The sequence below is a fragment of the Drosophila hydei genome, unplaced genomic scaffold, assembly GCF_003285905.1.
Source record: "Drosophila hydei strain 15085-1641.00,03,60 unplaced genomic scaffold, DhydRS2 tig00000215-arrow-arrow-pilon, whole genome shotgun sequence".
Lineage (NCBI taxonomy): Eukaryota > Metazoa > Arthropoda > Insecta > Diptera > Drosophilidae > Drosophila > Drosophila hydei.
Window position 1 is genome coordinate 855,236 of NW_022045687.1, and position 16,286 is coordinate 871,521.

The 16,286-nt window shown below is 41.4% G+C and overlaps 1 protein-coding gene and 1 long non-coding RNA gene across 2 annotated transcripts; one reads left to right on the top strand and one right to left on the bottom strand.

Annotated features, from left to right (window-relative positions):
* Positions 1-1,070: 1,070 nt before the first annotated feature.
* Positions 1,071-15,738, bottom strand: LOC111592715. Its single transcript, XM_030223479.1, has 7 exons — positions 15,542-15,738; positions 7,996-8,359; positions 2,694-3,362; positions 2,377-2,590; positions 1,989-2,310; positions 1,294-1,418; positions 1,071-1,231 (listed from the first exon to the last, which is right to left on the bottom strand). The coding sequence occupies exons 2-7, from the start codon at positions 8,185-8,187 to the stop codon at positions 1,080-1,082; spliced, it is 1,674 nt and encodes a 557-aa protein (XP_030079339.1). The 5' UTR covers positions 8,188-8,359; positions 15,542-15,738; the 3' UTR covers positions 1,071-1,079.
* LOC111592716 lies at positions 1,148-1,981 on the top strand. The gene is made up of 3 exons (XR_002750980.2): positions 1,148-1,222; positions 1,287-1,556; positions 1,625-1,981. It is a non-coding gene; the product is annotated as an uncharacterized LOC111592716 (long non-coding RNA).
* Positions 15,739-16,286: the final 548 nt, after the last annotated feature.

Consider the following 16,286-nt stretch of genomic DNA (forward strand, 5'->3'; position numbering starts at 1 on the left):
AGGTGCAGAATTTGCCTTTTCAGCCACTAACAACTTAAGCTTAAGCTGCGTGAAAAGCTCAGCTAGAAAGTTTAGCTTAAGCAAAGTTTTAAACCTTATGAAATGCAACATTGCAGCTAGTTTCAGCCACTTTAGCTACTCAAGCTTTGCGGCTAGAAACTTTTAAAGTCTTTTCCATGAATGCTGCGAAAGAAAACACTTTGTGTGGATTTTATATTTGAAAGTATGTATTTTGATTTAGTTGTAATATAGCATGGTAATCATGGTAATGCACGATTATCGCAATTTAACAATATTGGTGGATCATAGAGTTTCGTTAATCCGTCCAAGTAGGTTACCATTAACTAATATATCAATTCGAATAAATAGTTTAACTATACAATTTTGAGCTAGCAGAATGAGAATTGAAAATATGCACGGTTGTTGAGGAGTAGTTGAGGAGGTAAAATCCTAACTTCTGTCATTTTACAATATTTACAAACATACTAATTGCCGAAACACACAATTAAATGTTAAGAACCCATGTAAGTAAAAGTTCCACTTGGACTTACACGTCAAACGAAACGTAATAACAAATTTAATTTTAATTTTCATTTTTTTGTTTGTTTTGTTTTGGCTCTTTGCGTACAAGTTTCCATCATTTGGTTTGTAATAAAAGAAATTAGTTTTTTTTTTAATATTACTGGGTAAGTTCTTGTGGGAGTACTTGAACTGATATTCAGAATTATTTTCGTTTTTTTTTTCTTTTTGGTTTTTCGTTTGTTAAATACCTAAACAAGTTGTCGACTTTATTTTATTAAGAAGAATATCCATGAAAGTCGTGTAAATTGATATAGAAAATTCAATGTATATGCAATGTATTAGCAATGTATTTTGATGTAATTGATGTACATATACGAATCTTGTTTGTGGACAAATCGTACAGTTTTAGCAGTTACACAGCATGAAGCATATACGTACACATATGGAAATCTGTTTTTCCTTTCTCAGAAATATTCTATGTTTGGTATTTAGTCATAAATACTATATATATATATATATATATATATATATGCTAAGTACAATTCCTCTCTTGTCATTCATTCAATTGTCGCTTTAATACTATGAAACTGTGATGAATGGCTCTTGAGTATGTAAAAACAAATAACAATAATGAAGAGACTCCATGAGAGGGACAGACAGCTGCCAGATCTGCGTGCCAAGTTGTGTTGAACCGCCGCAGGTAATTCACCTGAAAGCATAAAATCAAATTAAGTTACACTTGATGAGCCTAACACTGTTTATAGATATTACCCGTGAGTACTTGAACCTGCACAATTACAGTGAAGAGTCGACCAAGTGAACAGGAATAATTTCCACTGTCTGAAAGTTTGGCATCCGCAATTGAAATTCGACTGTTGAGCCACTTATCGGATACGCTGTGAATTAAGTATACGATTAATTGAAATTGAAGCACACGAAAACTGGATTAAGCAACCTGGAGTGAGGCCACATTTGACGATTTTGAGCAGATAAGCCTCAATATGAGCTACTTTAACTAAAACACTATGCATTCAGTTAAGTGAATTCAGAGGCCTATTTTATTCCCTTTAAATTTTATAAAAATCTTTACTTACTGCCTCAGCTACGGGCCGGGACTGAGGCTAGTCGGGAGCGGTCAACTAGAAGGCACCCGGAATGAATTTATCGATTTTGAACGATAAGAAAATAGAATGAGTTATCGAAAAAAAAACAAGGTACATCGTACTGCGTATGGTATACAGGAATCTATACTTAAAATTGCAAGTCTTTAGCTTTACCCCTTCATACCAACGGACGGATGGACAGGCATGGCTAGAGTGACTCAGCGCGTTGTCTTGATCAAGAATTTCTGCCACGTCTCTCTCTACCTGTTACCTATATAACCAATATATTCTGCAATCCCAGTTTCAGCAGGTACAGAGCAACCTTGTTGCTTAAGAAACCTGCATTGAGTTTCTAGAGCCTACCTGGAACGTCTATTGGTCAGTGCTGGCAGAGGCTCCTCGTCCTTGGCCCATGTAATGAAGTGAGTAAAGTATTTCTCCAGCTCCTGGCTGGAGTATGTGTTGTGAGTTTGGTTCGCATCGCCGATTAGATTTATTTCGCTAGCCGTATCGTTCAGTGGCTTGCCAGACGAGCTGCCCGACTCCGTTGACTTGAGTATGGCCAGGCGCTCCTTTTGATAGAAATTGCGCGAGATTTGGCACTGGAGATCGACGGTGCTGCCTGACTTGTAATATCTGTCGCCCACATCTCGTTCGTGCTCGTCAATGATCCGCAGCGGCGGCTCTGCGGCAAAACCAGAATTAGATCCAGGATCTAAGGCACTGGACTCAGCTGTGCCTCTCGACTTACCCAAAATGGTCAGATTTGTGGTGAATACGCGCGGCGGATGCGTTGAAACCTGGCACATATATATGCCAGCGTCTTCCCTCTGTGTTGGATTGATCATCAGGCGCCAGTTGTTCGGATATTGGAACTTGACCCGTATACGAGGATCGCCGCTGTATGTCACATTCCCAACGGTGAGCAGCGACACCTTCTCAGTGGTGCGCCTGACCCACATGACCTGCCATTGTGATATGGGATATAGGATATTTGAATACAGATCAAATATGTTTATATCGATCTTCGATATTTATCGCTATTCGATAACAATTGTGCATTCCTACCGTTTTGTCCTTGAGCATGCCGACGCGACAATTGAGCACAGCTTCTGTGAAGAGATGCACGGCAGCCACGAGCGTCTTGCCGGGATCGACTAGATTCGACGGCTCCTCGAAGAAGGGTCCATAGTGGTTCTCATGATGGTATTTGCTGCGAAATGTGCGCGAGCGTTCCGCATCTGTGGCGCCGCCACCAGCTGTCCAATGGTTTCTGGCACGTGCCGCATCGATGGGCTGCTTCACTGTGGCGCTGCGTGCGCTCTTGGTTGTTGCCGCTGAGCCAGCTAAAAGATCTTGACTCTTGGTCGTGCTACTGTTGCCGAGACCCGACTCCGTTCGCAGTCGAGCCGTGCTGAATGCCACGAGTCCAGCTTGGTGGCGAGCTGTGGTCCGAGTTCTGCTTGTTCGAGTTGTGGTGCGAGTTGTTGTTGTTGTTGTTGCTGTTGCTGTGGCTGTGGCTGCTGCTGTTGCTGGTGGCTGCGTCTCGCCGGGCATCGAAGAGACGTCAACGAGCTGCGGCGCCGCGGTATCAGCAGCAACGAATGCAAGCGCCTTGCTCGTAATGTTCTCATCAAAATAGAAATTATTCTCGGAGCTGCTGTCGTTCTGCTTGCTCACAATAGTTGATATCGATGCAGTTGTTGTTCTTGTTGTTGTTGTTGTTGTAGTTGAGCCTGTGAAGGATACATATGTAATATATATTAAGTAGTGCAGCAAAAGTGTCCCCTGTAGACCCCTTGTCCCCTTGTCCCCTTGTTTTCGGGAATCATCTTGCTGGAAACCGCACCGCAGCTATTCGAATTACGATTGTAATGCGATTCGCTTCAATTGCCCCTTTATTTAACTCACCCAGAACACAGTACAAAATCGCGATCAGTCGTTCGACCTGTAAAGACGTGAATTCGAACAGCCTTCGCTTAAGCTCTACTGCTGCAGAGTTCTAAAAATAGAACTTTGCGGTGCATTCTTCAACGCAACAGCAACAAAAACCGCACACGCAGCGTTTTCTTATCGCTTGCTTCCGCGTAACTCAATTGCTTTAATTGCAATTTACGAAATTTCGTCGCTTGGCGCGAGTGCGCCTGCACTCAAAAGCACAATCCGCGATGACATCTAATGTCAATAACCTCGCTACAGCTGTAAAGGTAAATGCAGAAATGCAAGCCCAGCTTAACGTTGTGATGGCAAATAGGCAAGCCTCCATCATGCCAATAAACTCAAAAATAGATATCGCCTCCGTGCAAGGCATCACTAACAACAAAAACACGAAACGTAAACAGCCAAATTCACCAAAAACCATCAAGAAAAGGCTCATCTTCGACGAACCAAGCACCAGCAATGCAGCATTAATATCAGAAAATCGATTTTCACTGCTCGTAGAAGAAGATGAAGACTACAGCGAATCACCTGTAGCTCCAGAAGCCCCAGTATTGACCGACCAGCAAACTACTCCGAAACCTCGTCCGCCCCCCATATGGTGTCCAAACATCAAGTCTGTGGCCCTACTTCAACAGATAATAGATAAAGTAATTGATGCTAAATCATACGTAATTAAGCCAAAGAAGAATAACATAGGTGTATTAACCCAATGCAGTGAGGACTATCGCAGAGTTATAGACCACTTTACTAAGCTGGAATTGGAGTTCCACTGCTACCAGCTTAAGGAGGACAAACCATATAGAGTCGTGTTCAAAGGGCTTCACTCCAGCACTGATACAACACTAATTAAAAAGGAATTGGAAACCAAAGGCCACACAATTACAAATGTGCACAACCCACTGAGCCGTATGGACAAAACACCGCTAAATATATTTTTTGTTGACGTGGCTCAGGCCCCCAACAACAAAGAAATTTTGGACATTCGAGTTGTCTGCAGGCAACGCTGCACAGTGGAACTGCCAAGAAGATACAACGACCTGACACAATGCCATCGCTGTCAAGAATTTGGACACACACAACGCTACTGCCACAAAGCTCCCAGATGTGTGCGTTGCGCCGGGAAACACGCATCCAAAGACTGCACCCGCGAAAAGGACCAGGCACCAACTTGTGTGCACTGTGAGTTACAGCACCCAGCCAACTATAAGGGCTGCCAAGTATACAAGCGGTTGCGCAAATTGCAATCCCCAGCACAAAAAAGGAGTCCCACACAAACACCGTCTACGGGTCCGAGTACTGCTTCCGAAATTACAAGGCCCCGGAGCATTACCCAAGCCACGAGCTTTGCAACGCCTATTAGTGGTGTTTCTTACGCACAGGCCGCTAGAGGTGGACCGTCAAATAAGAATACCACAAGTGACACTTTGTTCACTGAAATGCTTCAGCAACAACAACGTCAGTTTGACGCAATTAATGCCGAGCTCAAAGCGATGCGAGAAGTACAATCCCAACAAGCAACCATGCTAAACAGTTTAATGGCCATCATAACCAAGCTTGCCTACAAATAATGGCTTTACGTGTGGGTATCTGGAACGCCAATGGCCTGAGAAACAAGACTCAGGAACTGGCTGCGTTTCTCTCACAAGAAAACATAGATATAATGTTAATAACAGAAACTCATGAGTGCCCCACTACACAAATTTTCGGATACGAACACTATCAGGCTCATGGTGAAGGAGCAAACTGCTTTGGTGGATCCTCAATCCTCATACGAGCAACAATACCGCATACACCTTTACTGCCAATTTGCAACGCAACAATGCAGGTCTCAGCCATCACCCTGCCTACGTCTATTGGAGCGATCGAAGTTGCGTCAATTTATCTTCCGCCAAACACTGGTCTGTGTGATCATCACATGGAACAGGTTCTAGGCCAAAGGTTGAATAAGACCCTCATCGGCGGCGACTGGAATGGATGGCACCCATTTTGGGGAAGCAATAGTGCGAATCGTCGCGGAGAAGTCATATTTGAGGCGATTCAAAACTTACAATTCAGCATATTGGCGACTGGAGCCCCCACCCGTTACCCAATTAATGGACACAGGCCCTCGGCAATCGACTTCGCTGTCTACAAAGGCATCTGTGACCGGCAATTGACCATTGAAGAATCCTTGGACCTATCCTCTGACCACCTGCCACTAATAGTCACAATCCACGCGCAGCCACAGCCCTTGCCCATTAGGAAACAACTACTGCCAGCAGGATCAGATTTAGGAGTCTTTAGGCGCGAGCTCCATTACTCTTTGCACATAGAAATGGAACTTAACACTCCTGAAGACGTGGACTACGCAGCAAACAAACTGCAGGAAGAAATAGTCAAAGCTGCGCACCAAGCCGCCCCACCATCTTGCCAAACAAGACAACAGTCTCCGTACAACATCCCCCTCACCTTGGAGGCCCAACACCTACTAATACACAAAAGATGGGCCAGGAGACGCTGGTTAAGATTACGCACGCCTGATGCCAAATCCATGTACAACGAAGCCACGAGGCATCTTAAAGCTGCTCTCGCCCTGCTTCAAAAGAGGTGTATCAGCGATGCGCTGGTACGAGCTGAATCGCCCACTGACGCAGAGTTTCAATTATGGAAATTTACAAGAAAGCTCAAACGGCAGCCAATACGACGTCATCCCATTCGGAGCATTTCTGGTTCCTGGCACATTGGAGACGAAGCTCAAGCTGAGGCTTTTGCAAACCACCTTCAAGACCAATTCACGCCGGTGATTACCGCAGAGGCCTCAGAAATCGAAGCAACAGAAGACATCGTTCTCTCGCCCCTCCCAGCTGAAGACCAGATAACTGGATGTACAAAAGAAGAGGTTCTTGAACACATCAGAAGAGTGAAGGCAAAAAAATCCCCTGGATATGATCTAATAAACGGCAGAGTCCTTAGAGCACTGCCTGACTCCACCATAGACTACATAACTATGGTGTACAACGCCATGCTCCGCATCCGGCACTTTCCAGCCTGCTGGAAGCGCGCCGTGATTGTGATGATTCCTAAGCCTGGCAAACCCGTGGGAGAAATTGAGTCGTACAGACCAATTAGCCTGTTGCCAGTACTCTCCAAAATATTCGAAAGAATATTTCTGGAACGAGTACTGACACATCTGGGACGCCAGGAGGCCATTCCAAACCATCAGTTTGGCTTCAGGAGACAGCATGGAACACCGGAACAGGTTCACAGAGTTGTGCACCATATCCTTGGAGCCTTTGAAGAAAAGATGTACTGCTCTGCCGTCTTTTTAGACATCAAACAGGCGTTTGATCGAGTTTGGCACCTGGGACTGCTGCAGAAAGTGAGGACCACCCTTCCAGCCCCATTTTTCGCGTTGCTATCCTCATACCTTATTGGAAGAACCTTCCAAGTGTCAAGGGGGCAAACAGTATCCTTGACTAGACCAATTATGGCTGGAGTACCACAGGGTAGTGTTCTAGGCCCAACACTTTATACTTTATTCACAGGAGATATGCCAACTCCCGAGCCAAATATAGGAAGTACAGATGCAGTACTCATAGCGACCTATGCAGATGACACCGCCATCTTATCACGTCACGTATCTGCGCAAGAAGCTTCAGACTCACTACAAAAATATCTGGACTCTTTCGGACGCTGGGCAAAACGGTGGTGTATCACCATTAATGCACAAAAGTCTGTACATACTACCTTCGCCACTAGAAGAGGAGATTGCCCAAGCGTTGCATTGGGGCCCACTATTCCCAAAGCCTCAAAAGTAAAGTACCTTGGTATCACTCTTGACAGAAGGCTGACTTTTAAAGCGCACATAAGTCAAGTAACCTCAAAATGCAAAAGCAAGCTAAAAACCCTCGACTGGATGCTGAGAGCTTCAAGCAAGTTGTCTTACAGCAGCAAGGCCGCCATCTACAAGGCAATAGTTGTCCCAACCTTCGTATATGGTATCTCTCTATGGGGCTCCTCGGCGAAGACTACAAGGAACAAAATTCAGACCCTGCAGAATAAAGCACTACGCAGATGGACTGGAGCCAGCTGGTTTGTAAGAAACTCAGTCTTACATAGGGATTTAGCAATTCCCACAGTTGCTGAACTCATTGGGCGACACAGTTCAAGATACGCGGACAGACTTGCAGCGCATCCTAACCATCTCGCAAGCAACCTGGCTATAAACAACAATAGGCGAAGACTGAAGAGATTGCATCCTCTAGACAATATTAGAACTAATTAAGATAGTAGCTACAAGTGCAGAATAATTGGCATATCTGCCCTCCCATTAGTTAAGGTTTAGAGCTAAATGCGCTATAGAGTCTAAGACAATAAGCTGCAACAAAATAAAGAAATAAAAACGAAAAAAAAAAAAAAAAAAAAAAAAAAAAAAAAAAAAAAAAAAAAAAAGAACACAGTACACATGAAATTGAATAACTGCGACAACGGCGAACAGCCCAAAGAGTCTCAGACTGCTCCGCCTCCGCCTCTGGCTTTGACTGTCGCGCAGGTGGATGGCCGTGCTATATTTTGATTGGGCTGCGTGGGCCGCGATTGATGCTGATGCTAATGATGCATTATTAACTTTTAAACGCCTCATCCTTTGCACGGGACGACGTGACTTTGACAAACGGCCCTGTTGAAATCAGAAACCTTCATTGTATTCTCCAAACGTTGCTGCCCTCAACGTGTCCAGGCGCTAACACACAGCCTTAGCTGTCCATCCAAGCGTTGACGGTCTTCAACTTCAAAAGGTTCCAATTTGTGTCCAGCTGGAATTGCATACAAAGTTAGGTTCAAATTTCTGCTCAAAAATCTGAAATTGATCAATTTTGTGGCAGTCGCGCCGAAGCTAAAAGCCAAGCAGACTCATGATGCGAATGCAGCCAAACCAGGTTAATTTGTCAATTATGTTGTCATGACCTCAGTCGGCACACAAATGTACGCGGTTGAAGCACAAAATCAATTGCGAAAATAAATATATAAACTGGATATACTATTATGGATATATATATATATATACATAGAAAAATATATATATTTTTTTTATTATGCATTGCAAACGGCGTTGCTGGCAGAAGGAGGCGTGTCAGGCCACAAAAAGTAAATATAAATTTGTTGTTTTAAGCGTAGACAAATTTCTTCTCTTCTCTTCCCACCCTTCCCAAAATGTCCAAATTTTGCGAATACAATTTTGAAATGTCGATCTATAAAAATGTTTCTTACGAGCCAAAAATCTGGCTGAGAATATCCCAGCTAGAGTCAGGCATTGCTTTAGAGGCGAATATTTTGAAGGCTTCTTAAGCCATGGCAAATCTGTGACTGCAGATCGATAGTCCAAGGCAATACTAGATGCTAGATAAGTGTGAATAAGAAAATATATACATCTAGTTGTAGCATGCTCTGAAAATGTTAGCTGGGAAAGGTAAGTTATTCCCATAGTATGTGCTTGGTTCAGGGCATCTGCTAGTCGACTAGAGCTTGTTAATGCGCACTTTGTGATGTGGATCGCAGTTTGTGGAAAGTTCATTTCTGCAAATTCAACAAAATTAATAAAAAATTGCAATTCAGGTGCGGAAATGATGAGGTAAACTTGTTTAAAAATGTATTGGCAAATAAATGTTTTCCGGTCGAACGCTTTTCATCATTTGCAGTTAACGCGTAAACGCGTGCAAAGGTGTAGATGGCGATGCGTCACCTATTGATTAAGCAGGCCAAGTGGAGAGAGCGAGAGAGAGAGAGCGAGAGAGAGAGAGAGAGAGTGATAGAACGAGAGAGACCACTAAAGTTAGTTAAGTTTTCTGATTTGTATCACAAAAGCTGATTTCAAAAGCGATTTTTTATTGCCCAAAGAGACGGAGAGAGAGAGAGAGAGAGTGAGAGCGAGAGAGAAGGTACATAAAATGAATTAAAGTTTGTTCCTACGGCAATGGACCTTGGCCAGCTGTGTTGTCTCTTCATCATCGTCGTCAGCGTCGTCATTGCCGGCGTCCATCATAGTTGATGTATCTGCACCTCGCTGCCCGCTTGGTCCCCACAAAGTGCTTGCTTATTACATTTCCCTCAACTTTTATTTCCACTTTCCCATCGGCCGTTGGGGACACGCTTGGGGGGCTGCGCTGCTGCGAGGCTGTTGGGCGTTGCTAGCACTTGCCCTTGGCTCAAGACATAATCACCGTAATAAATATTATATTAGTGAAGTTGTTGTTGTTGTTGTTCGCCTTGTTTTTGCTGACATTCTCATCTTGCGCCTTTTTTCGCTGCCTCCGAGAGGGCTTCATAGCTTGGTCATAAAGTAGGTAACACTGCCTGAACCGAACTATCGAAATCGATGCCAATCTGAAGAGCACATATTCTAGTTGTAAGTGCTCTCGAGTCTTTATCGTAACGGTACGTGCTGGCTCGCCATATTCATATAGGCCAAGTCAAGTCACTGGAGTTGTGCCAGGTATCGAAATTGATGTTCACTGGATTGAGCTGTCCTAACATTTATGCTGCTTGGCAGTATCGGATCACTGGCTTAAAGAAATTCCTTTGCTTACTTCTATATTACTATATTACTATATGATATATGGCAAGTGTTGCCAGACTTTCAGAAGCCTAATCAAACTTTGCTTTTGCGACTTCTTATAGATTAGTAATTTCCTATAAATGCTGAGTAACAAATTCGTAAATAAAAAAATAAACTAATTAATGTAGATATCTACATAATAATATTATGTCTAGTATAATAAATAATTGTAGCCAATACACAAAGTTATTTGTTGTAGCGAACAAAAAGAGTTCCTTTTTCATAGCCAATAACTGCTTAATAACAATCTTTTACTATAGCATACAGTTCTGCTATAGGAAAGTATATTTTTTCGAGTGTTTCTTTCTGCTGTGGCTCTTTTATTAAATTATACTTTTATCTACTGTCTCCTATCTGAAAGGGTATCTGGTCTGTGGCTTGCGCTTCCTTCACGTCGCTTTTTGCCTCTCCTCCTTTTTGGCTCGCTGTTATTGTTCGCTATTGTTTGGTTTTAGGCGTATCCCTTTTTGTTTCTGTTGTGTTTTTTTTTGTCTTGCCACCGACTGACGTTGTTGACATTTGAATTTGCGAAATAATTTTAAAGGGCGACTCGTTGGCAACTATTTACTTATGCAGCGATAACAACGGACTGTGGGTGGGCGGCAAGGTGGGAAGGCTTAAAGCCTTGCGTATTCTAATTGCACTTGATGGGCGACCCGGGCCAGCACGGCAACTGGGCGGACAGGCGGACAGGCGGACAGAGTATTCTCATAACATAGCAGCAATAAAAGTCAAATGGGCTCTTGTATAGCAAAATTTCATTTTATGAAATCCTCTTGCTCTCAGCTCTCAGCTCTTAGCTCTCAGCAGCAGCAGCAGCAGCAGCAGCATCATCATCAGTGTCACGTGCTTGCGGCGCTCTTTTTTTCTTCTCCTATTTGAACCGACCCTGGCCAAGGCATAGACCATCGTTAACATTCGCTTTTCCTTACCTGACTTTGACTAACTAGCTCTTAACGCTTAGCATCGCTTAGCATATGCGTTCAGCTCAACCCCAAAAAAATCTGAGCTCAAGCGTGTGTGTGTTGGTATGTTGGTGTGTGTGTGTGTGTGTGTGTGTCTGCAGTAGAGCACCTGCTGTGCCTCATTGAGTGCAAAACGTGCTTTGTTTTGTTTCGTACGCATTACGCGTAAGTCTTGTACACATTTTAGCTAACCACCCATAGCCTTCACCCGCGGTGTTTATTACACCAAATTCTTCATCTTTATATACACACACACATATATATATATATATATATGTATATATATATATATTATATATATTCAGATTAGAAAGTTCTTTAGGCGCCCGACAACCGGGTTGACATCTTGGGATTACGACTTTTTCTTACTTCCGCCCCTCCACGCAGCTTGGTAACTTTGTTGACTGCTCACACACACTCACACACACACACACACACACACACAACTTGTGCTCATACATTAACGCAGTAAGTATAGGTTATTGCGGCATGTTTGTTGGGCTAACTGAATATAACAAGATTGCGGTTTTTGGTTACACTGGCTTTGGCTGCATACGCCTCATGGCCGTTGTCTATAGTCTTGGGCTAATGGATTTGCTCCACTCGTAATCTAATCATGCTGTTGATACAAACTGGTGTGCAATTGCTTGTAAATAGGAGCTACGCATAGCTCTCGCATGCGCTGCTCATTAAGATCGAAATTTGAACAGTTTAAACAATTAGAGCTGAGCACATACATTGGGGCAGTTGGCCCAAAGTTGAGCAGATTGATTCGGAAATCGACACAGATTTCATACTGTTCAGAGGGAGCATAATCATAGTGCATTTATGCAAATAACAATGTGGGAGTTTGGCATATCATTTGGATATTATTAAATTAAATTAAATTTTCATGTGTTTTTTATATTGATTTAAATATTATAAATAAATTAAATTTATAAATTCTATTTAATTATCTGCATGCATTAACTACTTTCAGTTTTTTCAATATTTGCAATTTAATTTTTATAGCTCTGCGAGGTCTGTTCGAAGAGTGCGCGCAAGTTGAATTTCCACGGATTACCCAGACTCGATTTTCGATGCTATGCCTAGCAGCTTGACAGCTCTTTGGCTGGAACGTGGCTCGGCTCGTCTTCGATTTTCGCCTCTTACCGAAAATGGAGCACAGAATCTGTATCAAATTTGTAAGCAGAAACAAGACACTAATGATGCAACCGCAGCCAGCGTATGCCCCAGAGCTGGTCAGCCTCTGCTTGTTGTTCTTCTGCCCGAACAACTGATGGCGCCCATGAAGGCAGGAAGCCACGCTACGGTTGGGGAGCTAAAGGCTGCAGCGAAGGACCAGCTGAACGAGGCTTGAAGTGCTTCGAGTATCGGATGAAAAAATCACGCACAGGCGTTGTGTAATATTTGATGGGGATTAAAAGATATTTATGAATAAAAACAAGAAATTTGCGAGACTTCTTGAGCTGACCTCGTAGACAAGTGACCAAAACACACAGCTTTAAAACATATATATGTATGTATGTATTTATTATTTTTTAATGTACAACTTTTTTGTCAACTCCGAAAAACATTTGCTGTCGCATCTAAATCATCATATAACATGGAATTTCACGCTTTCAAATGAAAAAATGAAATAAACAAATAAACAACAACAAACAAACAGCAAATGTTGATTTGCATATGACAAATGTTTATTTTGTAGCATTTGTTATTTATTTTCTATGCATTTTGTTTAAGATACAAATTTCATGCATATCAAAAATAGATTTCAAATGTGAAATGTGGTTTATATTAACCAAATATTTGGCACTTGCTTATACCAAATACATACAGCAGTGTTCATGAAAATAGTGCCGCACAGAACATAAGCCAAATGAAAAGGTGAAACATTGAGAGATGTCCACTTTTTATTTAGAGTAGAATGCAAAAAAGTGAAGTCCCGTTATTTTGGGTCAGATCTCATTTGCCTGTTCATAGAAATAGTAGTGATTTTCCTTTGTTCTCAGTAGCCACTACTATTTTTATGAACAAACACATTTTGATTCCTTTCTCAGGCCCTGAAGTGCGCATGTTCCCAAGTTTGCAAGGCAAAATCATCTAAATGTATAAGAAATATGCTAATTTTAATATTAGTTTCAAATATTGTGTCTCTCACTAAGTTTCGTTGTCTCACATTTAAGGCTCAGTCGCACTTTGTTTTTCATGAGCACAGCTATATATATATATATAAATTGACATATAAAATATATTTCGTAATATATTTATTTAGTGCAGATATTTTCTAGTTCTCTATTATTAATGGCCTTTAAAGCTATGACACTATTTCGCCAGGCTAAATTCAAGTTTTTCCCTTCTGTCAGCTCGCTGCTGCTGTGGCTCCCAGTGTGATATATATTGAATAACATCCATTTGGATTAGGCAAATAAAAGACAGCTCTCGCAGTCAATTCAGCTGAATTGAGTTGAGTTGAGCTCTAAGGGTGCGAGACGGCACAAGCACAGTCATTATATTAGCATATAAGCAAATTGAGACCCGTACGCCCACAGCGAAGGCGACCTCAGTGTTTTTTAAATAATTCATTATTTTATTTCGATTGTATTAGCTGTATTTTGCGAGCCTAACGCCATCAAAGACATTGCATATACATCATACGAACTTCTTTGGCCCACGCACACATATAACTACATATGTATCAAATATGTATACATATATAAATATACATATGTATATATATAATGTGAGTGTGTGTGTCTTTACCCTTTTGCATTAAGCATTAATGTTTTTGCAACCAAGTAATTGTTTTAATGTGAAGCAAATAAATTATTCATACCACATTAATCAAAAATTTATATTTCTCTCAATTTCATGGACGACCTCAACCGAATTTAATTTAAAATTAGTTAATTTAAGGGGAGTCCGGGGGAAGGGGCAGCAGAGCGATACCAAAAGAGATGCAAAGATTGACAAGCTGCAGGCTAACAAATAAATAATTCGAAAAAAGTTAAGTGAGATATAAAAACTGAGAGAGAAGGAGAATGAGACACTGCAAGAGTGAGAGAGAGAGACAGAGAGAGAGTGAGAGAGTGGGTGTGAGGGATTGGAATGCCATAATTTATTTTCGGTAAAAAGAATTTACAGGCCACTGCAAACAGACAATATAATTAAGAAATTTTTTATAAGCAATTATAAAATTAGTAGACGAGAGATTGGGAGAGAGACAGAGAGAGAGAGCTTGAGATAAAAAGAGAGGGATAGAGCTAAAAAGAGAGACCGAAAAAAAGAGATAAAAAGAGAGAGAAAACGAATAAGATAGAGATGGATGAGGAAAGGAATAAAGTTGAATCAGAGAGCGAGATAAAATGAAGAACAAGAATAAATATGCGATGGAGGCAGACAGTTATAGTGAAATGTACAGAGAAAGACCGCAGGAGAGGAGAGAGTTACAACAAAAAGGAGATTAAAAATGTGCTTGGTCTACCAAAAACTTCATAATGAGGCAAATATCTGAATTATTTAAGGGAAAAGGCAAGAAAATTTGATATTTTAAATGGGAAAATTTTAGAAAATGAAAATGATAAAAAATGAATAAGAAGCAGAGATGAGAGAAAGGGAGAGATAAGAGACATATAGAGGGAAATTTATATATACATATATAAATATATATATATAAAGAGAGAGAGATATAGAGTTGGAGAGACAGAGAGATTGAGAGCGTTAAAGATAGCGAGAGTGAGGGAGAGTGAAGGAAAGAGATCCAGAAAGACAAAGAAAGTAAAAGAAAGCAGGACAGAGACAGATAGAGTATGAGTGAGAGAGAGACATATATATAGAGAGAGAGAAAGAGTGAAAGAGAAAAAGGAAAGAAGGAAAGAAAGAGCGACAGAGAGAGTGAGAGGGCAGAGGACAGAGACAGAGACAGAGAGAGAGAGATAGAGAATGAAGGAGACATACATATATATATATAAATATATAGGGAGCGAGAGAGTAGGAGAGAGGTAGAAGTCAAGATAAGGCACAGCAATACTCAATGTGTTTTTAGATTTGTTCCGTGCTTCCTAAGCTTCATCTTTTAGATAAATATATTTAGACAAGTATCTAATAGAGATCACAAGGCTTTGTACTCGGGCAGGCAAGAGACAACAAGTAGGCTTGGCTCATCTTTCAGTTGCCAGTTGGCTTCGCTTAGATTGATACATAGAAGGAACTGCAGTTCCATTGCAACTACTGAAAACTTTCACATGAGAAAAAAGGTATAAAAAAGAGAGAACTGCAAACAGGTTTAGCGGACTAAGTGTAGCCAGCTTAATAGCAGCGCAGTGCATTAAATGCATCCGGCAAAAAGGTTTCCAAATATTTGACCGGAATTGTTATAACTACGTAGTTATGTTTTATATGAGAAACTTTTCACTCACCCGGTTAAATTGTTTGTTTAATTTAAATTCCCGACGAGAACAAAAAAGATGCGTTCACTTGCGGTTCGTGGCTAAAAATAGTTATTAAATCATTTTTTGTGTGTTTCTCTTTAATTTTTTTCTTTCCTTTTGCTACTTCACATCACATTTGGCACTTGTTTGCGTTTCACACATATATATATATATAATATATATATGGAAGGAAAAAAATGTTTAAAAAAAAGTCAAAAAACTTTTGTAGATTTTACGCACGTAACTTTAATAATTTATTTTTATATTTTTTTTTTGGATTTTGCTTTTTTTTTTTAGAATCAAAGTCAATTATTTATGGTTTTATTTTGTTGTCCTTTTTGAATCGCGCATTCCGTTAGACGAGAAAGGCAAAAGACGATAATAAAAGACGACAATTGAATTGAATGTTCCGCCAGTGCGGGGCCAGCACGTTGGCATCGCTTATCCTTGAAAACCGTAATGAACTGGCGTTCGCAAAATTACGGACACATTGCGAAGCATCCAAATGAACAGCTCGGCTGGCTCTGAGTGTAAGCTCAGCGCACTGCACACTCAACTCCCCATCTGATGCCACTCGATGGCATTCACTCAAATCTCTCTCTGTGCACCACGATGGCTGCTAACTCACCATTTCACCACTTCAGCGAGGGGACTATGTCCCAATAGTGTCCCAAAGCTTGTCCCGAGCTTTGTGCAGCTTGAGGAGTAAATTGAGCATTCACTCCATACCCTA